This window comes from Geospiza fortis, unplaced genomic scaffold (genome assembly GCF_000277835.1).
Source record: "Geospiza fortis unplaced genomic scaffold, GeoFor_1.0 scaffold95, whole genome shotgun sequence".
NCBI lineage: Eukaryota > Metazoa > Chordata > Aves > Passeriformes > Thraupidae > Geospiza > Geospiza fortis.
In genome coordinates this window covers 1,865,202-1,890,177 of record NW_005054333.1, presented here as the reverse complement: position 1 = coordinate 1,890,177, position 24,976 = coordinate 1,865,202, and the positions used below count along the sequence as shown (strand labels likewise).

Genomic DNA, 24,976 nt, shown 5'->3' with positions numbered 1-24,976 from the left:
GTCCTGATACCTGACACCAGTATGAGCTTTTTCAGGTGCTACTGACAATAGACAATAGTCCTCCTCCTTGGGTATTTATGGGACAGCCCTCCCTACATCATGTAGTGAACGAATGAGAAACACTTTCTTTTCACTGTTTTTTATGTATATCCATCCTTTATTAAAGAAAATTTAAGGATCTTAAAAGATGCATCTAGCTCATGTAGAGCTTGTGTACAAGGGCCAAACTGGACAAAGGAAATTATGTTTACTGATTGGATAGCCCACAGCAAGATAGCTCCAACAACTTGCATAGTGGAGAAAATTGTCTTGCTCCAAGGGATGTTACATATGCATAAAGGGTTTTCATCCAGAAAATGACTGCAAATAATCAGTAAATTCAAGCCCTATCTTGCTTTTCCCAGCAATGCCCTCTTTAAGGGCTGTGTCTGTGTTGGAAGCTAATGCACATTAAGACTATTGGACTTTTTTCTTCTCTCTGCTCTCTCAGTGGGGATGTTCTGTTCTAAAATACCAATTCTTTGCATGTCAGGCACAGCAACTGCCAGGAATAACCCCAGTAAGCTCTAACTATTCAAGACCTTGCCTCTAGCTTGTTTTGTAAAAGCAGCAAGAAATGCATAACTTCAACTCTGCTTTGAAGGTTACCATCTTAAGCAATAATCACTAAAAGTAAAAAGGCAAATTAGACATGATCTACCAAATCATTTTCACTAAGAATCATACAGGAGACTCAAACACAAAACCCTTGAAACTTTAAAAATTCTTCAAACTTTTAAATTTGAAGTAGTTATTCAAGGCTCTCTACACCAAAGAGAATTTTTCAATGTTAAAGAAATCACAGTGACTGAAACAAAAGCTGTCTGTCAAATTCCCAATTACTGCAGAAGAAATTCAGTGTTTGGCCAATACTGTAAAGCACTGCCATGCAGACATCCAGGCTTGTTTGCCCAGTTTAGCAAGCAGTAAATCCACATTAGCATAGTACTGGGCAAGCTTACCAGGCCTGATGAGAAGGAGATGTTTGCCTGAGTAGCACACTAATATTAACTCATACTCAAGTCTCTAAAGAATAATTCTCATTTCCTGTTCAAGACAGCAGCATGCCATGTAAGCACCATGTTCTTCTCAGTTCTACCCTTTGCAAAGGTAACTTTTCAAGAGCCACTCCCCATAAGACAGTATGGGCACAGTACCAGCTGTACTGAGTACCAGTTTGCTGATGTTGGTCAGATTATCCTGTAACTCTGCTCAAGGTTTGTTTGTACCACTCTAATAAGAGTAATAACTTGATCCAGCTGAAAATCTCATTTGCAGAGGCTAAAGACAGTGGTATTGACACAAAGCATAAAACTTATTCCTTTCTGGACTAGCAAATTTCTCTCATTAAACATTTTAATTCTGAAGGAAAACGCCTGATTATACAGATTTGTATTTAAAACATCTTGAATCTATTTCTAAGCCAGAAGAGGAACTCAACACCATTTGGATAGACTTTATATTGAGGCTGAAAAACATGATTCACTCTAAAACACTACAGAGGAACTAAGATATCTGATTAATCATTACAGATGACATGCTTGAAAAAATCCTATGCTAATGAACAGGAAATGCTCAACTTTAAAGCTAAGTTACAGTAAATAAGTACTGTGTGAAGAATTTAAATAATTTTTGAGCAGCTGATGGATACTGTTTACAATATACAACTGGCAGCTAGTTTCCACTACACCTGGAAGAATTAGTCTCCAAAGTTCTCCATTTCAGGACTCAGTCAGGCTCAGATCTATGGATCAAACAACCTAATACTGAATCCTTTAGAAGTAGAATCAGCTTTTATATAGAAAGAGCCTCCCTACATTTCATACAGTGAAGTTTCTTCTTATCTCTTCAGACATAAAACATGAATATTCGAGTATTTAACAAGGAACATAATTCTTTACCAAAATAACTCCTGGACATTCCCACATTGTCCATTTCCTCCTTTAGAAACACCTCACTAAAAACTGATCAGGTTTAGTGACAAGGTGTTTCACAAGATTTGTCTCTTGTTAATGCAACACCACACACTTTGGCCTGTGCTATTCACAAAATGTCCTTCTAAAAACAAATTCCTGGACTTTCTTACATGCAAGATACTTCAGCTCCACATTAAAAGTTGATGCATAAATGCAAGTTCTGAGCAGCCTGCTCCTGTTTGTTTGAGATGACAAATACTCCCCTCAAAACCAGAATTCTTCACAGAATCTTCATTCAGATGTGAAGAAATTTCAATTAACTGAACACATTATAAAGCAACAGTTTCTTATGACTCATTTCATCAGGCTGGTCATGCAGGAAATGGGGGTTCCTGATTGTGGTAAAAACACTTAGAAAGTTTAGTACAGAGAATATCTAGAAGCAGAAACCAATACAGTACACAGAGATGCACATTGGACAAAAATCCAAACACAGGTTTAAGGAGAAAGAAACATCTTGTTCCCATTAGAAAGCTGTATTTTGTTAGAAGTATGTGGGCAAACAAATAGAGAAGATAATAACTACCATCAATCTCTGAGGTTATACACTATAGTTTTCTCATCCATCCATTCAAAGAATATATTTACATATACTTTGCCCAAAATTAAAACACACCAAATTAAAGCCATTAACCATTTTAAATGTCTCTATCTAATTACAAAAGCTCCCAGTTCTTACTAGAGATCAGTTCTTAGTAAGAGATAGGTATAATTATTGTTATTTAAATGGGTAATAAAAATTCTTCTATTAGAAGTTAGCAGTAGTAGGGTCTGAAGGCACACACAGCTTGTTTTGTGTTCTCTGTGCACCCTGAGTTTGCCTGTGCTGTGTGAAGTCTCACATCCCCTCACTTGCCCAATATGAGATTTCTTGGCCCCTGATGCAGCACCTGAAGCTGGATTCCAGGCACAGGCTGCCAGGCACCAGCTGCTGCCCTGAGTTTCTCAGCAGTGTATTTTACTGCAGGAATTCTCTTTATTAGTGTTTGTTTATATAGGAATGTTTTATTTCCTCTCCAACCTCCTGCAGCTATTTCAGAGGCCTGTTCTCACTGTCATTTCATTGTATGCCTTCTGTTGTTAACATTAGGCAAGCGACCATTTAAAAAAAATAAGCTCACATTTTATCTGTAACTTGAATGCATTTACATACAGGCATACACATGTATGTGTTCTTTCAATATACAGTTCTTATTTGCAGGAAAACTGAGGGGGAATTACTGCTGCTCTAAGTTACAACATATCCTATCTCCTCATCATATTAAGAAGTCTTTCAAATTCATAAATACCTTTAATTTTATCTCCCAAATCTGCTACACTCTAAATTGAAGATAAAAACATATCACAAAGAATGTTCAACCAAGTAGAAACCTTTCTAGTGGATTAAGAAATGGCTTCAAGGTTGAACAGATTTTTAAATAGATAAGTGATATGGGAAATTAGCAAGCAATTTTAAAACAATTTTTCTTCTAGATTTGATCACTATAATGTGATATAAATATTTAAGATATAAAGATATAAATAAATATATAAAGATATAAATATTAAGATACACAGCAGCTATAAAAAAATACATCACAAAAATAGGAAACTAAATCTGTCCTTATTCTAACAATCTCTGAGGAGAAAAAAGTGTTCTCAATATAGCAGAAAGCATGCAAATATTTCTATGCACTTTATTAGTATCTCAAAAGTTACTATTTTCACAAAATACTTCTTTGCTGTGATTAGAGACTCAAGATATTACATTTTTGGAGAGAAGGCCTTAAATTCAAGTTTTATTTTAATAGATCTAAACTGTGCACTCCTCCAAAATATTACAGCAGCTACACTTTCACAAAGTCAGTCTAGATGGTTCAAGTTACAATAACTACAGTGTCCAAGTTACAATAACTACAGTGTTTCTTTATTAAAAGCTTGCCTGCCTTTGGAAATTAGCACAAGATCCAATAAAAAAACAGTGACTGACACTTTTAGAGAACAAAAATGCATAACTGATTGAAACTCTTAAGAAATGGCAACAACTAAGAAACCAAAAGTGTAAAACCTGACCTATTAAAATAGGGTCTAAAAAATAAATAAATCATGCTCTTCAGAATATTTTACAATTTTCTGGGCATCTTTTTAATTCCTCCCTAGCATTCAAATGAGCAAACCAGACATTATGTCTGTCCTGCCAAGGAATACACTAAGATGCTGCTCCACAGTAACAAATACTTTAGTGCAAGTTTTTGTTGCCAACTCCAGTTGCCAGTGAAAAAGTCCTTCCTGTAAATCATCTGATTTGCCTGCAGGAATCTGACAAAATAGTTACCAACGCTGAGTGTGAGGCATGTCTGGGACAAACAGACTGGCTAGCAAACCCATCATCTCACCTCTACAGAAACACAACTTGAAGAGTTAAAAACTCTTCGCAACTCCTGCTTAGCTTTTGTTACATTACACTCATTTTTAACCACTATTTACTCTCACCAGTTTAGGTACAAAAACCAGAGGGTAGCTTTGCTGTGACTGCCAGAAGCTTTTTCTAGAACCAAGAGGTGTTGCAGCCTAGAACTGGTCTGGAAAATTATTTCCCTGCAAACATACTCTGAGTGCACCAAACCACAAAGCACTATGAACTCCTTTTCCTGATCAATAGTATCAGCATTCCTGAAGTGGAAAGGAGGACTGCTAGGACATGCCTCTCTTCCCATTGCTTTTATCTGGCCCATACAAATCTCTGCAAAACTGTCAAGGTCTTCTCGCCTGTTCTCAAAACAATTTCCACTCCCTGTTAAAAATAACATCTGAGTCTTGCTCTCACCAAAAGCACAGAAACATGGTGCTGTACATCAACCACCACTATTTAAAGAGCATCACATATTAACCTCCTTTGAGAACTTCTTTCAGTTGTCCCAACTAGCAAATTCTTACACTAACAGTTAATTTAAGTTACAAAGGCACTGATAACAAAAGGCATAGCTCAAATACTTTATGCATATCAATTAATGCAGAAAAGTTTCTAGAAGCACAGATAAGTCAAACTAAAGTGAATGTGCATCTGTAGTCTGCATGTATACTTTTTCTAAAAAACAGACAAATGAGAAAATCCATATTAGTAATTGGTAAAATAATTGGCTACAGAAAGATTGGGAACACAAAGGTAAGAAAATGCCTAATGATTATTTTTACCTCATTACAAATTATGGCTTCTTATTCATTTGTTTTCAAACACGTCCATGATATTTACTCATGTAAGGTTCTTTACACTGAGAAATATTTCAATATAATTGCTGAATTAGAGAGCAATTACAATTTCTCGCAGAACAACATATATAAAAATTCTTTTACTGTATGAAATAGGCACAGGAGCCATTTGCATGATCAGAACAACAAACTTTATTACATCTTGTAGAATGTTCCATACTACAGCCAAGTGATTCAGGCTTTCCTCTTCTACACTGCACTCTCAAGTGTACAGAAAAACACCTGTTACTCCAGTAGTCCAAACAACAAGTATAAAGATGAAAGCCAAGTGACCATACATCCATTACCTATTTTTTCTATTTAACCTCTTTCTTTTAGAGCTTTGCTGACCATAACCATCATCTCAAAGAATCTTTCTTGCTATTTAAAGTGTACTGAAATTTTCATTATTCATTCTTAAATTACTGATATATTTGAGACCCCCAATAATCTAATTCTCTCGGTACCCAGACCTGATGCTGTATAAGGAGCCCTAGACTTGTCACTAGACTGAAAAGCCAGCTCTCTTCTTCTTTCACTACATACAGTGACCTGCAGAGTAGGATAACCTAATGCTGTGTCTTATCCTAGAACAACATCCAGCAGCATTCTCCTACTATACAAAAAACACAAAGAAGAAGTTATGCAATCCCATATTTGGCAGCACTGGGAATGAAGCCCACATCTCTACTGGAACAGTTATCCATGGAGGCACCCTACCACCAGTCAGAGAGAATTTTAGCCATCTTGTTTGTACCCAGCACTTTGGTGCTACAGGATCATGGCCCTTGTGAGTCCCACCAACAAAACGTGGGATTTACAGGTAACCTTTCATTGCTATCTAATATAGGTGTGGGTTAGGGAGCGCAGACAAAAGACCATTTGGTTCCATGGGGTTTTTTTTTGTTTTTCCCATCTTCCCAAAACAGCAGCACAGGTGAATTTTTACTTTGTGGTTAGTTACTATACAAAAAATACATTAAATTAGGAGTCATGCTGGATCAATAATTCAGAATAGAAACCATACAGAGAACCCTGATTGCTGCAGGGTAACAATGGCTGTAATGGTACAGTATGAGGAATTTCACTTCCCATTATTTCATTTTATGTTGGGAAAAAAACACCAACTCACACATAAAGCAGCTTTAGAACATTTCATAGTTTAAAATCTATTGTAATCTCACAAAGCACAATACAAAGTAAGATCCAGGTACTTAATTTTTAAGTAACTTCTCACATATGTCAACATTACTATTTTATATAGCAACAGGTGAGCACTTTTGAGCTCACTGTGAGAGATCTGTGTGATTTTGGGAATCCTCCAAAAAAAAAAAAGCTTGTTTGGCTTTAGTATGAAAAGAGCAAGGGGCACACTGACACCAGTTCCAGAGAGGATCAGATGTTTGTCCCCTTGGCTAAGATCAAGTGCAATGGAGTTATAAAAAATGCATATTGGGTTACCTGAAGTATCAATTTTCATGGCAAGAAATACTACCCTAATAGGTCTAGGAGGAAGAAAAATTGTTCTGATTTTGAACAATCACTTCAGTAGTCAGATTTGCAACCTTTAAATCATTTTGACACTGTGCTGGTATTCCCTTGAGAGAATTACATTCTTCACTAATAGCTGAGATGAAATATTCAATTTTCATGATCTTTTAAACTAAACGTGCATCATACAAGTTTTGATTACAAACAGAAATGGCCGAGTTTACAACAGTAACAGATCTCCAAATCTTAAAAAAAAAGTTCCAAACCAATACTAATTTATAAATGCAATGCTGAAATCATTCAGTTAGCAAAAACGAATTGCTGAAAAGTAGAATTCAAACCACCCACACTAATCTAATCAGCAAGGGCAGGAAACGTTGAGGATCTCCATTAACTAATAGATATTAAATGTGTCCATTATCATGCAAGATTTTTCTTTCTGTCAAGTCTCAAAAGCTCAAGATGGTACCAAGAAATAATAATAATTTTTTAAACAAACACACACAGCATAGCAGAAGCCATGCTTGTAACAGAATCTCTATGCTGTTTGACATATGTGATGCATGTGATTTAAGCCTGATTTATGAAACAAGCAGCTACAGTTACTCAAGCTTTCTTGGGGAAAGATGAGCAAGAAGCAACGTCATCCCCTCTGTTTGGTTTTTTTTTCCCCATTGACTGGAGCCTCAGGAAAGTACACCTTCCAAACAACTTATTTGAACAAAGTTCCTATAAATCAGTTTTGTCTATAAAGAGCTGCACATTTCCAGCTTGCAGGGAGGGTAAGCCTTTTCGAACCCCAGTTAAAGCAGCTAGGGATACACTCAATTTGTTCTTTCTTCACAAAAGATTATAAGAGCAGATGGAATATAATACATACTTTCTAAATCTAAACTGAGCCTGTGACTCAAGAGGCTGGTGTGGCATGAACAGAAAACAATCTTCTTCCTGAAAAAAGCCCATTTGCTATTTGTACATCATCTTACAGTCACAACAGCAACTCACAATCTGTAAGACTTCGTAAAAGTAAGAAGGTAAATGAAGCTGGATGAAACAGAAGGAAAAAATACCCACATTTCATCATAAAAAACCTTCCTAGATGAATGTCACTGTCACAACAAAGATGTGCATCAGCCCTATCTTCAGTTCGCTTTTGGGCAAAATTAACTCATAGAATGCTGCTGGGTCTCCAGTTACAGAGTCTGGCCCATGCACAGGGAAAGGGAGGATGGAAGGAATCTCAACTATTAGAATACAAACTGTAAAATAATTAGTTACTCTTGAGAGGGGGAAATGACTCTGCAGAGGCATTGAAGGGAGTGACTCTGGAATTCAAATAACTGCACTGAAATATTTGGATAGCAAAGTGGAAAAAAATCCAGTATATACACTGGTCTACTACAATCCACAGTGGTCAAAACAGTTTGATCCTTCTCTTTTTGAGGAATATAAACAACTACCACATTTCCTTCACTTTTTCCCTCCTTCTGTCCACACCAATTTGTAACACATAACTCAGGGAGCAACTCTGGATCTAGACTTATGTAGAGATATATTACCTCCAGCCAAGGATGTTTTCAACAAAAAACCCAAGGAAAGGAACAAAATCCACACAGACACACGGAAAAATGTATTAAGCAGTCTACTTCATTGTCTACCAGACAATGGGAGAATTTACATGCTCATTTAGTCCCAACAAACAGCGCTTATGGGATAAATGTCAATTTAATATTAAATACTGTAGCAGGACTAGGATTGCCATGATAATAAACAGTGGTCATGTGTGATAAGCATCTCCCTGTGCTGAAGAAGGTAGTTGTGAAAAAATGGCATATCTGTCCTTCATGGACTCTAACCACACCTTGGGTGTTACTAGGCTAACACCTAGTGCACACATGTTCTGTTAAAGAGAGATACATCCACAGAAAGGAATTTAAAAAAAAAATTAAGACATAAAATGTAAAAACCTCCCGATTTTGACTATTCTTCCTACAATAAAAGTAATTGTCTTTCAAGACAGCAAAAAACATGAGCTTTCCTATTTAAGCACATTAGTTGACTTCCTATCTTCCTATTTATATGCAAGTGTTCAACAGAACTCGATAAAGAACAAAATGCAATACCAAACCACTCCCACATACATGCTGAAATACAGCAGAGACTTTGGTAATACATAATAAAAAAAAAGCAGAAAGATAGTAAACCTAACTTCTCTACAAGCTTTATAGCTATGAATACTAAACCTGACTTTAACTAATGAATACAAAGTAACAACACTAATTATCTTCCAGAAATAAAAATGGCAGTGGGACCAGAGCATACAGAGGCAGACATGGGAAGGATACAAAACTAATGCTCTCATAACTAAAAATAATATTAAGTCTTTTGGTATAATTCATCATACAATCTTACTTAAGGACATACAAAACCCCTGAAATAGGATAAAAAGTCCAACCTTAGCAAACAAAGGTTCAGATTTGACAAAAATTTCTTTATATAGGGTCCTACTCAAGCTCTTCAAGACAACAGGAGGGCTCCCTTACACTGGGACTTTTCACACAGCCTTTCTCAGCTGTAAATTCTGCAGAATGCTTTTAAATGTCAAAAGAGACATACCAAACTAAATATTTGCTTTTGGTGTACATCTCCCTCGAAGAAAGTGTAAACAATCATTATGGTCTTAAACGGGCCCCTAGGTAGCAACTCCATCTTAGCCTTTGCCCTTTAGCATCACTCTTGCTCTGAGGCATTTGGAGGAGAAACAGCTGTATACATTCCTATGGCATAAGCCCTAAATGGTCTTTGTCAATTTGCTGTAATAATCTAAGCAATTTCTAATCCATGTAAAGACTTGATGCTATATTATCTTTCACAGTGTCAAACACACATATTAGAATTTTAATAGAAATACAGTAACTGCATGCTGTTCAAATCTTGAATATCACCCAGTGGAACAAACTTAGTACCATTTCAGTATAATTTTTATGTCTGCAGTGCCTGAATCTGCAGCACTGCAAAAATAAAAATCCTGTTTCTCATTCTTACTAATACAATCATTAGGCTTCCCTTTTTTAAATCCACTATTAAATGTACCTACTGAAACCCCAGACTATGTTCTTATAATTGTCTCATGTATATTATATGCCATATTCAATTTAAAAACAATTCAAGTCTACATAGCATCACACTCAACCAGTCTAGCTTTCTGTAAATTAGTCTGATGCAACTGTATAAACAAACTTTGCAGTTGCCCAAACACTGCAGAACTAACATTTACAAGGAATATAAAATTAGGTCTTTACTATTCACACAAATTTGCAAAGCTATACACCTGACTCCCAGTATTAAGTGTATGTACAGGCATTACTTAGTCTAGAATATAAAATGTACAGCGCAAGAATAAGCAAAGTTTTCAAGAGATTAGTACAGCAGAAAGATGTAACAAACAAAATTAAAATACATTAAAAATGAAAATACATTCAAAGATAGCTATATTTGATTTTACCTGAAAATTAACATCTTCTTTCTTAAATATTAATGCTCGAACTTCATCAGGATCTCCATTAAATATAGCTTGAACCAATGGTGGCTAAAATGAAGAAAAAACACATCTTAAAATAAAATCCCATTTTAGGTTTTAGTGATACACATACAGGTTTTTTTGATACATAACAGAAACCCAAGGTAATGACAAAAAACCCCATTCCAGGCAGTAAAACAAAGAAACCAGCACGAGTATTTAGAATCAAAGAAATTGCAAGTTTTAAAAACCTCAAACACACAGACATCCTCTAAGTCAATTAAATATATATGTGAAAGAAAAAAAAAAAGGAGCTGAGAAGACAAGCTTATAACAGCTGAAAAGAGAACGCCTTAGAACAAAATTAGGGTTGTCATTACATGCTGCAAATTCTATACAGTATAAGCAAACAATCCCCTTTTACATTAGCAAGTGACTCAAGTTACTGGAAGTCTTTCACCTGTTTAGACAGAGTGGGAAAGCAAAGTGCATCAGATAAGTATGGTAACAAATTCACACTCACACACATCTATTACTAAATATAGCAGGATTTCTTAGTAAGTAAGAAAAGCTGCTGAGGTATGCTAGCAAGATTTAAGTCAGTCACTTGACAGAATAAAATAATTTAAAGCAATAAAAGCACAGTCCTCAGCGTTGATCATTTTCAGAAAGTGATAACTTGAATCTAACAGTAATACCAAGATTGTGACTTATGGTAATCTTTATTTTAGCTTAGACTTGGTCTTGTTTGATATAACTATATACTCTATCAGTTCTTAAAATAAACAGAGCATATGATTATAATACAATGATCACATCAGCTTCTAAAGTGGTACTGCATAAATGTACTATTGAAGAGTGAGAAGTGGAGCAGGGAAAGCCCATTTACTTTAAATACACTTCCCCAAGCCTTCTAAAACCCCACTGCTATTACACAAGAATCAAGACCTGTTCTTGCTGCACCATAAATAAGGTTACGTGAAATAGAAAGGACCTTTGCAAGCATAAATTCTACCACTAAGTTTCAGCTTTTTCCATTGTTATTACATGCAGATTTTATCACCTTGTCTCGTTTCAACGTTGTACACATTCATCCTTATCTTAGGAATATAGCTATCAGTATCTGAGACAGCATTATAAGCAGGAAATATGCCAACAAACAACATGCCTTACCAGCCCATTTCCAGGGGGCGATGGATGTACAGATACATTTTCCTGAGGTAAATTGGAAATAAATGTGGGAGAATCATCTTCCTCCTCCTCCAAAACAACAATACAGACTCGACTCATTCGCTCCGTTTGAGGAAGCAAAAGCAAACAAGAAAATGCCAGCAATGGTATTTTTGGAAGCAGACTGCAGGTATTGCAATAGGGACCATAGAGGAAACACTTTCACCTGTTTCACAGGTCCTCACCAACTTGTGAGTGCTACTGCTGGTGTCTTAGCATCTAGAAAGGGACATTCCAATCCCCCCCCACGCTTCATTTTCCAGACTTAAACACCATGAGATGTTCAAGACACTGCTGAAAAAAAAGTTGTTCTTTATAAAATAAAAAGTCCCTAAGCATCGAAACCACAATAACAAAACCGTAGAACAGCTGATAAAAATATCCCAAGATCCAATTCCATTCGAACAGCTCTCACTGTCGCACACAGCTGTCCTTTCAGAAGCAAATTTGTCTTTGTTAATGTCACAACTTCCACAGCGTCCCTCTACCCCCACAGTGAAGTCATTGTTGCAGAAGACACGACTCCGTCCTGCAGAGGACGGAACAAGGAACAATTGCCCCGAGAGAGACGGCCGCAGCTATTCCCACTCCTGCAAGGTCAGTTTAAATCAACCCTCACAGGCTTTGTGGTGACTGAAAATAAACGTGCCTTCCGATCATCCTGCCATTCTACAGCTTCCTCTCTCAATGTCAAAAACAGTCCGGACAGAAAAACACATCTCGGTGCAGCAGTTATTCAGGACCTGCTCAGAGGAAAAAAATTCTTTCCCATGCAAGAAAATAGCTGCAACGTGCAGCAGAGCTGCAGCACATTTACATGCAATGAGTCAGACCACAGGGACAATGAACTCCTTGAATAGTATTGCCGGCTGAATCCAGCAAAAGCAGCGCAGCCGGTGTTACTCCGTCAGGGACACGAGCAATGCGGAGCGTTCATTTCTCCTTCAGCAGGCAGTAGCTGTGGCTTCTCCATCAGGGAATGCGTAAGGCAAAAATACTGTCGAAGAGGAATGCTTCAGCAAAACAAGCTAGCTACTGCACACAAAAGCTCAAATTACTGCCTTAGAAGACTTCTGCAAAAGCAGTTCATCACTCAAGTGTTTCTTTTGATCACCATGTGAATGCAGTTCCCATGATAGTCTTCATTCAGATTGAGGGGGAGGAAAAAAAGAAAAAAAAAATCAGACTCTGTACATCTTCTCTGAGCCAACTTCTTTATCCGAACATCTGTCACTGCGCCAACCTGATTCTCCTCTTCAGTTAGAGCTTCTGCTTATCAGGTTTTTTCCTTGACAAATTAAATTATACAATCAGCAGATAGCCTTGTAAAGCTCAAAGCCCAGCTCGGCTGTCCGGGTCGGCAGGAGCGGCGCAGCGAGCGGTGCCACGGCAGCGCTGCCCTGAGCAGCAGCCTGGCGAGCAGCGCTGCAGCCTGCCAGGGTGCAATGCCTGGTAATGCTCACATGTCACTTACCGGAGCACCCGGCCACCGCTCCCAGGGCAACTTCCTCTGGCACCAAAAAAAACCCGCCTTTTGCTTTTTTTGGGGGCAGTCTTTGCAGCCTGCGCCAGTTCGGTGACTAACGCAGCTGAAAACGTAAAAATTCTATAACTGAAGAAAGAGCGACTGTTTAATATTTTCCACCAAAAGCCGCAAAGCAATGTGGTGTACTGGCTTTGCTGACTAACTACACTTTAGGCAGTAAACAATTCCAGCACTTTAACTGCTTTCATATGGCACTGGTCAGAGCAGCAAAACAGTCCTCACTTAACTCACTAAAGACAACAAATGCCCCACACAAATCCTCTGAATATTAAATGAAAAGTAAAATCTTAAAGCAATAGGCTGACTATTAAAAAGCCAGTTATTAACAACCAAAGCTGTGGGTTTTTGCAATTAGTACAGACAAACACAACCTCAACTTGCAAAAAGATTACATTAAGTATAATTTAAATATAATATTATTAAAATATACCATAATAATTAAGTATAATATGAAGCCCTACAACTTGCTGAATAAATACTTCAGCTTGAATCTGCCTAAATGGTGCTGGCTCGTGGGTGTATTATGTAAATGGCTTCTGTCAAAAGTTGCTGGATAAGCTTCAGTGCTACAGGAACAGAGGGAGGGTTTTTGCTCCTGCTGTGCAGCATGAAGGCAATTCTGATGTCCTTCAGTGGCTGCTAAGAGCAGAATTTGTCAATGGTGAGCAAGTTTATAGCTCTTCAATAAAGTATTTGCTCTCAGGTTTCACATAAGAATCCAGACAGAGAGAAAGACAGGTTTAAATGGTGTGTAAATGGTTTGGATATAAATAGACCTACTGAATTCCCACCTTTGGGGGTCGCAGACAGGAAAAGCTTACATGAACTCTTTTGCAAAAATGCCTACAGTAGCTTGATTGTAACATAACGAATTGCTTAAACACCTCCCTTTCCCCCTGACACTTTACCTTGGTCAGGGAGCCCTTGACCAAGGTACTCTTTTGCACTTAGAATAAGTTTCACCTGACACTTCATGCAGCTGAAACTTATTCTAAGTGCAAAACAGCTGCATGAAGTGTCAGGTGAAACTTAATTCTAAGTGCAAAAGAGTACCTTGGTCAAGGGCTCCCTGACCTCTAGAGTCCTGGCATGGCAGAATATAGCACCAGATTCTGATTCATCATGAAACTTCAGATTAAAATTTCTCAAAACTAACAAATAACTTTATAAATATAGTCTGTTCATTACACAGAGTCTAGTTGTTTTGAAATCTCATACTTTTGGTCTTAATTACAAAAAAGCAATGATTTGTACACCACACTGCTTTGTTCTAGCATTTCATCCATTTATTAAAAAGCAACAACACAGATTCATTCACCTCAGTACATATGACAGCTCATGTTCATCTTGACCACAGCAGAACTAGTTCAAATAAACTATGGACATCCTCAAAGCTCAGCTATTGCAACACCCTACTGTCTGCTATGGAACACAACAACCACAACATAGAAAATAGCTTGCTTTCTATTTGTGAAAAATGCCCCAAGGAACAGACACTTTAGCTTCTTGCATAACTAAACTTGCATTAAAAAAAAATTAAAAGTCAGACTTTATGTGTAAAAGCAAAATACTGGCAAAATGCATACTCAAGCTCCATGATACACACACACTTGCTAGATAATGGTTTTCCAGCTAAGCCCATATGTTCAGTGTAAGTGAACACTTTTCAGGAGTCAGTACATTTATGCAGAAAGCAAATGCCAAGGGATATGCTTTGGAATTACCAACTGGATACATTGCTAGGTAGAGATAATGCCTAACTTAGTTCAAATTATCTGAATGTGACTCATTTTTTACCTTTGTAATTAATGCTTCAAAGTCAGCTAGAAATTCAATAGTTACCTTAGAAAGTATGATTTCACAATCAGTTAATTGCAAAAATTCAGAACATTTTAACTTACTCTGATAATTTTTCTAGTGATCTCAGATAAAATACAATTAATATAAACTATTTCCAAAAGCAAGTTAACATATATCTCACCTAACATTGTATATTTTTGAATTCTGACATTACAACAGAGAGTTAAATGCCAGTACATCACAGTTTGCATTAGAAAGAGAACCAACACAACTGAGTCAATATTATATTGATTTCTACAGCAATCTAAACCATGTAAGTAAGCAAGAACACCCTGCTCATGATAGGACTGTGTGTGTGCAACTGCTTCCATAACTAAAGGAAAACCCGGTTCTAGATATTTAATTTTTGCTCACAATTAACTGGCATTTCCCCCTTACATCCCCTTCAAGCAAAAGCTATGCCTTCACCTCAATGCAAACAGCATCTCTAACGACCTCTTCTTTCAACTTCAAAAAACCATCCAAAGTATCTGCTGGTGTGCAAAATGCAGTTCCTAATGTTACCTAGGAGGTCTTCTAAAGACCAAAAGCTGTTTAGAATTCTACTGTGAGAAACCAAACTAAGGCTTCAATTTTTCAGCAGCTTATCTAGACTAACAACTTTCTGTGTAGAAGAGTTAATAGCAACAGAGAATGAAAGAGGAGTAAATTCAAGATGACTAATTTAAGCTTCTGTTCCTCAAACTAATTTAGGAATCATAACAGAACTTTGAGAAGGTATAAAGAACATTGCATCTCAGTTTGTATTAATAAAATAACTGAAGACAGCAGGTCATCATCATCCCTCTCCTCCAAATGTCATCTATTTCCATACAAAAGCTTATGAAATCAGAAGTAGGAAAGAAGGCTCAAAAATGGTCTAACTTAAAAAAAGAATGCCATGTCTACAGGGGTTTGAGTGGTGATCTGATGACCTCCACAAGATCTGTTAGCAAAGTAAGATCTCCACATTTAACTCTCAAATTTTAAGAAGTGCAATGATGATATCCATTTTTGTAAAAATAAAGGCTTTTTTGTGGACATGGTAGCTGTAAGGAAAAAAAAGTGTTGTAATTTTCAAACTACACATGGCTTTAAGTAAATCAAGTTTCAAGAGTCTTTAATGGGTGCATATAAAGAGAATATATTACAAGAATGCAGCCTGCAGGTTAAAACACAGATGTCAGCCATCTACGCTAGACAGAAAAAACATGAACTCTAAATCAGCTAAAAATAGCAACCTTTTCTATGGATCTGCCCTCTTCTCTAGGAACAAATAAGCAAAAGACCGTAGCAGACCTGCTGATGACACCAAAAACCAAAGGACAACCAGTATCAAAGAATCTACTCAGATAAAGATTTGTCTCGCCAATCAGAATTTACCAAGTTTTTTCTGGGCTGAGGTTAATCCACTTGGTTTCATGTAATATTTTGTATGATTAAAAGGATCTAGGAAAGAAAATTGTTCTGTCAGGTTCCAGTAAAAATGAAAAAACTTAGAACCAAGTCATATATCAACTTTGCAAGACAAATACCGAATCTGTGTATTTCTTCATAAGACAAAAATTGCTTTTAACAGCTACAGCTCTAAGTAAACAGGCATGCCCCAGTATAAGCTGATTTTATCACATACAGACAGAGATGAGTGTTCAGCATCACCATGAATATAAGTTACAATACTTCTAGAACACTTCTCATGAGTCACTCATCTGAACTCCTCTGCTGTTTCCTCCCCACTCCTGAGGGAATGAGGTGGAGTCAGGAAAGAGAACAGTCTAAAGCAAGAAATTAATACCTTTCTTCCTAACAGTTTTGTTCTGTTTATTCCAGAGCATCTGCATCTGCAGAATAGTTTTAACCCCTGGACTCCCCAGTTCTGCTTCTAAGGACATGCAAAATAGCTCTGCTTGCACTTCATGATACCATAGGCAATTCCTACTTTTTCTCGTGCAATTATACAGGCTCTGTTAATCTAAAGAACTATTTCACATAGTCACATACTATCTTTGAACACTTGGCAATTAATAAAATCCAGTATCTGAAAAGCCATTTCAGCTGAAACTGAAATACAAAGAAGAAAAATAATCCAGCAGTCATTATAACTTTCCTCAACTGGAGCAAGAGAAGAAAAATAATTAATAAAAAATATCTGTGACTCAGATATAAACTTCAGTTGTATACTTAAACACCCAGTAACATGTTAAAAATATAATCTGATCAAAGAGCAATAAAGCACCTTCAAAGTGTTTAAAATCCACCAAGCAATTTTCTGTTTAAGACTTCTATTCTGTATGTCTGCACAATGCACCTGCAGACAAACTCTTGGCTGAAGGACCATGCAGCCATCACAGTACAAGATAAGTAAATACCTGAAAAAAATTATCTCTGGAGTCCAAAACATGGAGTCTAGCAATCAAACTATGTACAGACCAAAACCCAGAAAAGCAAATGCAACTCCTATTTCTCTTAAAAGAAAGTGAAAATATGAGGGTCCTGCATCTTCCAACATGTTTTCTAGCTAGGATGTCACCGAGTACACTTTCCTTTTAGGCCAGATTTAAATTCACTGCCAGGAGGAGGTACCTTGTGCACTTTCAGTGTACAACCCTGTAATCAAAATCAACAATTCATTCTTACATTAACACACAGTAGACAAAAGAAGTCGTCCAGTCTGTCTGAATTCACAGTCTCAAGGTACTTTGTAGAAAATGCGTGTGCTCAGATTTATCAGCTGCACCCAACAGCAGCCACCTCTCTGTCTTTAGGGAAACAGAAGGCAGCTATTACATCCAACAGCTTTTCTAAATAACAAGCACACGAGTCTGATGGTGATATTGTCAGTCTTGTAAAATTGACTAGAAGTCAAAACAACTCCTGTTTCAGGGGAGACCACAAAAAGGTGCACCTATGCACATATATTGTTATGAACAGTTAAGGTAGGTTTGCATCCATGAAGACAAAGACCTTGACGACCTGCTTTAGCTGCTGTGGCATGGATTTTGGACAGAAGACAGATGTTTTTTAAGCAATTTTTCTTTCTGGGAGAAGGTAAGTGAGAGAAAATGATTTCTGATGGAAAATGGAGAAGATATTATCTTAAAATATCCATTTAGTCAAAGAGAGAAGCAGGCAAAACATTTCAGTATTTGTTAAACCCACACAAATACAAAATTATTAGCTATACACTTAAGGTTTTCACAAGCATGACAGCTTTTAAAAATGTTTTCATAATACAAAAAAGCAAGGCCCACAGATCTGTTGAAAGTATTTCCACCTGTTGGCAGAGCAAAGGCAGAAAAGACATTGATAGGAGCAATTCTTCTGGCCTCCTTAGCTCCTTCCAGTTCATATCATGTCCCTGGCCAATTCTGGGTTTTGGCACTGAAAATGGCATCAATTACAATAATAACCACAGTGTCCTTCCAGGAATAATTACTGGGGGCAGAAATTTCAGCTGTGCACACCAGCTCTAAAAGCAGAGTTGACAAAAACAAAACAAAAATCAAAGGCTCAGTCTCAGCAGTTCCCGTTTGCTCTTTCACATTCAAGCACCCTCTCCCAGCACACCAGCCCGTTGCTGGGAAGTGAGGCTGGACGGGAACGCCAGCAAGAGAACAAAAATAACAACCCAGACACATTGGAAGAAGAACCCACTGTAACAGCTGGCACTGACAGCCTGATGCTTCAGGGAACGATGCTACTATGTTTTCCCAAGGAGAAGAAACAGGTACCTTGGCTGGAGCAAATGACAACTGCAGAATTCCTAATCCTAATTTTATATCATCTATCACCTTGCTTTGAAAGTGTTTATACCACTACTGCACACACTCCTGTAAATTAACTAAAATATGATTCTACTAAATTATATTAGTGCAGCTGGTAAAACAACAAAGAAAATTCCCTTTGGGCCCGTGGGCACACACATACACTGAGAAGAATTAGTACATCTCCTTTGATCTACTTTTCTACTGATCTATAGTCACGCTCAAGGTGAACAGAGGAAGTGCTGATTTTACATATTTCCTCTTTGAAAATTTCTTCCTGCAATACTGTTCCCACAGAGAAAAAAAATCAAACTCATTATTCATTACAGAAAAACTAGCTCACATCACAGAAGGTCAACATAACATTGCCTTATTTTTCACCATGTAATAGGTTTGCTCTTCTCTCTTCAGTAGGAATTAAGGCGTTTGTGGATAGCATATGGGATTCAAGGACAGGCACTATAACACACAAGAGCACCACAAGCCTCTCAGAGACTGCATCCTTGAATACCAGAAATTCCTTGGGATTTTCTAATGTATGGCATAACACACTTCTTCTGTCTCTGATGCAATGAAACCAATTCTCTATGTTTGTATCCCAAGGAAAAGAAGCAATTCTCACCCAGCAGCTGCTTACTCAAAACAGCCCTGAGTGTGATCTTTCATTGCTCTATGGGAAAAGAACAAGTGCCAGTTTCCCCAGATTTGTACGCTTTTCTGGTTTGTTTTTGAACAAACTGCTGTTCCTCCAGCAGATGATTAGGAACACACTACATTTAGTCTGTAGGGCTCAGCTTCCCCACAGAGGCTCATTCAGCTAGATGGGCTATAAACCAATAACATTTATCCTTTGCTCTTTTTCTAACCTTGGTTGTTTAGCTGTAACACTGGAAACCCCCTTAAAGGAAAGGCAGCACAATGCAAAACACCCAGATTCAGCACTGGACAGTGCTGGTGTTGAGGCTGAAAATGAGGAGGTTCTCACTGGAGCCAAGAAATCTGGCATAAAGTTTATTACTTCCTTATTAAAACTCTGCTGGGCTGCCATGCTGCTGAGCTTCTGAAGAAGAAAATGGTAGTCAGAGAGATTTCTAGAAATGAGAATTGCTCTGCTGAGTAACCATTCTGATTCAATCCCAATCTCCACTATACTGATGACATATAAAACCTTTCATTGCAGTATGTTTGATGAGCTTGGGATGACAGACAAATCAGTTAGTCTTTTCCAGGTTACATCAAGATTATCCTCCTAATACCATTCTTTAAAACACATGTGCCCATTCTTTTTCTTTTCCCCTTCTCTTTATCCTGTAAAATTCACTAGCTAATTTTTTCAGCACCATTTCAGTTAACACTGGAGTATGCATCATTTTTGATGCTCCAAGTTATGTAGAAAGAAGAAGGAAACCTGAAATTAGCTAAGAGCATATGAAACTACAGAGATGTGGGTTCATAAATAACACCTCAATTTTGGAACAGTAGCAGGCAGCCATATAAAAATGCAACACAAATTATAGCATTCTACAAGACATTCTACATATTTGAAAAGCAATTCTCATGACTGAACTTTTATCCTATACCTTTTAACACATTTTAGGCAGAAAAGTCATATTAGTTATGCTAGTCAGAAGAAGACTTTCAAAATTTTATGCCACCAACCATGCCAATCCTTGTGGGTAAGTTGCCATGGTTACAAAATGTTTGCTTTTATACATCTGTCAGAAGTTCCTATGGAATTCCCACATGACCAAAATCAGCAGTGGCTGGGAGTGCTCCACCAACATTTAGGAACTTGAGTCAGAAACACATACCACTTCCACTCAGACTATTATCTGGGAAACACTAAAAGAAATGATTCATACCATTTTGAGCCATGGAAGGGAGGAAACAAACATCATATTCAACTATTTAAATCCTTCACTGATGACTCACATCAGTTTAGAACATTTCCAGAACCAGTTGCTTTTCTCAAGTAACAAACAGCAGTTGCCTATTCAAAAAAAATAAACAACACTGACAGACCCGCTTTCAACAGAACCATTCAACTATCAGAGAATTAGTAAAAAGGAAAGAGTTGGAGATTTTTTTGCCCCTCCACCTCCTCCCAAAGCACAAGACCCAAGAAGCTCAGTGGATCTATCTCTGCTAGCCAAGGTCAGAAAGCTCACCGACTTCCAACTGCTAACTATGCTGATTTAAGTTTGATTTTAGCATATTTGCAAGAATCAGCTTGGATATGCTGCTATAACAAACAGTGCATTACCTGTCTTATTTCAGCAATATTAGCAGGGTTTTATCTTAGTCCATGTTTTGCTTGGACTCACAGCTGGGTTATCTCAGCAGCAAATACTAACCAAATGTTAATCCAGTCACAGAAGCAAGAACATACAACCAATTAAGAGTGAGAAGTAATGAATACCCTGTGAAAAACTAAGAACCAGAGCAGAGCAATGCATCCAAAGAAGTGTTAAACAGCTCTCACTGGCTTCCAGTGCTTAAATGACCAAAAGGGGAAATAACACAGGTTGGACTGAGGAACAAAGATAAAACCTAAAGAGGAGCAACTATACAGTACAGGCTGCTTTACCTCTACTAGAAGGGCATCAGGAAGAGAACACTTCCAAATCTGACCATCTTAGGGAAGGAAAGTTTACTCAGCTTCAAATGTATGTCTGCTATTCACTTAGTCTGATAAGTAAAAGAACTAAAATGCATTATCTAGAGGAAACTATTTAGAATAACAGTGATAACAACATATATTTTTGAAGAGAACCACACAATTTCTGCTATTCGAAACACAGCTCTGATTTTGTCAAGAAGAATAGGACTACAAAATCTGCTCCTGCAAAATACCTATTCAATACTTTTGTCATTACTGAAACTCTCCTAGTAGAAAGTTGAGGGAGTCCGTAATACTGAGGGAAGGAAGAGGCTGAATAATTTCATAGCTCTAAAAGAAAACAGAAAATATGTGGCCTTTAAAAGTTTCTGTTCAGATTTTCCTACTCATTAGTCATGTGATGGTACAATCTGCCTACAGCCCAGTCTCCCCCTCCCTGTTCCACCCAGGAATGAGTGTTGCAGGGACAGAGGAGGCAAAAAGGGGGGCACATTTTAATGATGAGTGCTTTTTTCCCAGGATTGAGTTTAGGAGGGAAAGGTCCTGAATACATTCATTTTTTTAGAAGATTTAAAAGTTTTCTTTTAAAGGAAACTTTTTTAAAATCAGTTCTCTCTTACAGAAGTTATAAGCATTGGAACAAAATTTTAAATAAATATTTAACTATTATAATACTAAAAATGCATATAACATTCCTACTAGTGCAAGACTTTTAATTCAGTTTTGGGTAGATAGGAATAGACTGTGACCACAGAAGCCACAGTTCAGCTGGCTTGCTCACATGTGAAATTTTGGTTTCCATACATACCAGGACTCAAAACACTGTATGTGAGTGAGCAAAATTAATCCCAGTTGCTATGGATACCACTTTTTTTTTCTCTTTTCAGTATGTAAACAGCGTCACTGTACACAAATTATTATGATTATCTTTAAAATACTGTGTGTCAATAGCTGCCTCAAGCATCAGGATTTGCTGCTTGAGGAAAGCTAAACTTTCTAGAAGTTTTTAGGAACCCCTGACACCTCCCTCATGTCCAAGAAAAAGCTCCTTCCTGGCAACTGAAAACACTATAAAACACAGCTGGATGAAATCCACATATTCACACACACACATACAGGCACTACTGCAGGATGAGAGAGCTCATCTAAAACTTCTGCAGCTGCCAAAATAGATGTGGCTTCTCCCAAAGAAGAAGCAAGGAGAAACACAGCTGCAGACAAAAAATCATCCCTGCCTGCTTCAAACCTTCCAAAGAGTCCTCCCCACAATGTCCACAAGGGAAGCAGCTCTTCAGGAGGAGGGCTCTTACACATCACTACAGGATAAGAGCATGAACACAACCTGCACTCCTTAGTTACTTTTCCTAACAATTTTTCAATTCTGTATTTAGAAGATTAAAAAGCACTTTGCTTAAAAAGTCTATTACCAAATAAAATTCCATAAAGTACAACAGAGTATTACTTTAGAATGCTAATTAAATTCTTACCACCCTAGAGACCTGTTTGTTTAGGTTTGGTTTTTTTTTTCCTAAGTGACATTTTTAAAAGTGTATTAGTCTGATTTTAACTGCTGGTCACCAGACAGGCTCTTCACTCCTCCCTTCCCCACATGATCCTTGCACATTCACATCCCTTTCCTGAGCCAGCACAGGCAATTTGTATGACCCAACTGTCCCTATTTACTTTTTTTTTTTCTGGCCTGCAGTTGCCACAGAGCAGTGGGAGGGTTCAAACTGCTCATTGCAACAGACAGTGATGGCTTTGCAAACCCACACCCATCAACCCAGCTCCCTCCATCAACCATGGATCAGAACTATTCCGTTCTTGTATTTTCCTTAAAATATCTCAAAACACTTTTCATCACACCTGAACTTTTCTAAACTTGGACACTATTAAAACCAAGTATATCACTCTTTAAATTCTTTCTAATTACATAAAACCATAGTCATGCAAAGAATTATTTTCTCCACCTATGATTCAATATGTAAATTGCTTCTAATACATTTCCTTAAAAAAAAAAAGCATTTTGCAACATAGAAATTTCACAGATTGTGTTAATCAAACTGTCCCTACAGTACTAAAAGTATTTATAAAGCATATGGCTCTATAAAAAAATACTAGAGAATTTTTAAAAAAACAGACAAAACCAATTATATATCCAGAATCCACACACAAGGAATTTATGTATTAAATACAAGCACAGCAAGGTAGTTACAACTTTTACACAATTATCCAACATGATCTAAAACTTGTGAGTTTGAGGGGTTTAGTATTTTTTTCAATCAGGATTATTTTGGGCTTCATGTCTTGCAAAATCTTCCTAACACTGGCTTCAATCAGTGATTTATTTAATTAAGACGACACCTAGGGGAGAACTTGCAAAGTAAATTTTGGCATTCCTAAGAGCCAACAAATTGCATTATAAAGGAATATTATCATACAGAATCAGAAAGATATATCAAAACACTACATAATACACAATACACGTGAGCTGTCTACTACTTATTCAAAATATTAAGAAAATTACCTTCTACACACCCTTGCCTCTAACACTCCTTTAGGATTAGGTATCTTAGAACCTACAAATAACCAAAACCCACTCAGCAAATAAGTGGGTATAAAAAGGGAGAGTATTTGGTCAAGTTTTGTGGCAAAAATGAGGCCACGGGGCATCTTATATGCAATTGTTTTCTACCTCTTCTTGGCAAGAGAACTTTTGTTTTATAAAAGCATTGTAAAAAAAAATATTTCTATAAAATATAAATATATTAGGAAGACTTCAATATTTAGTAACAAGAAGTCAGTAATATGGTTAGGAATAGTCCTATTTGTTTATAACTTACATAGCAAGCTGTGGAGTGTCTTCCCCAGAAAACACCTTGTGCAACCAGCATGCTCATAATGCAGAGCAATGAAGGGACACACCACTGAACTCATGAACTGGTTTGGAAACTAAACTAGAGTCTAGAAATGCATCAATAAACTTACACATCTTGGTTAAAAAACACCAAATAAGTATGAAAATGTAACCTTCAACTCATGCAGATATACATTTTTATAGTCTTGACTCAGCTGCTGTAACCTTGTCCCTAGAGATTTATTTCAGGCCCTAGGAAATAAAGACAATCATTTTTTCAGAAGCATTGATACCCAAGTTTCTTTTTGGATTTACACTGACACCTCATGGCCATTTAAAAAATACTTAAGGTCTACGCTTTCTTTGTTCTGTTTTTCTCTCCTTTTTAAAAACTCCAATTAATTTCTTTTTCTTTTAATGAAATCTTGTCCTCTTTAGAAATGTCAATCTGAAGATGACATTATTTGGTGTATTGCTCCTTTCCTCTGAGTAAGAAACTACTTAGCATTAATTTTTGATGAGCAATGAGGAACTCTGCCCCCCACAAACACTGATTCATGGAAGACTGAAGGACAAGGTAACTTTTCTCTCCGGCTTCAGACCCTGCAAACTGCAGGGAAGCAACCACAGCTGCTGTAACTCCTTACAGAACAGAGAGACCAGGAAGATAAATAGCATTATTGCCATATGAAGAATGAGACCAGAAATGTTCCTCCCCAAATGACAGAAACAGCCTCTGGATAAATTTCTGTAACTACACAAAAACCTTTTACTCTTTGAAGTACGTGAAAACCTTCAAAGTTACACACATGATTGCCTAAGAATATTAGTAAAATTCACTACTTCCTCCAGATTCTCATACTGGA

The 24,976-nt window shown here is 37.2% G+C and overlaps 1 protein-coding gene across 1 annotated transcript in view; it reads right to left on the bottom strand.

Annotated features, from left to right (window-relative positions):
- Window positions 1–13,045, bottom strand: part of ANKRD28 (ankyrin repeat domain 28) — a 75,429-nt gene extending 62,384 nt beyond the window's left edge. Inside the window, exons 1-2 of the mRNA XM_014307301.2 lie at window positions 11,428–13,045; window positions 10,240–10,323 (exon numbers count right to left, since the gene is read on the bottom strand). Coding sequence (XP_014162776.1) covers window positions 10,240–10,323; window positions 11,428–11,544 — 201 coding nt within the window. The 5' untranslated portion in view covers window positions 11,545–13,045. The remainder of the gene's footprint in view (window positions 1–10,239; window positions 10,324–11,427) is intronic.
- Window positions 13,046–24,976: the final 11,931 nt, after the last annotated feature.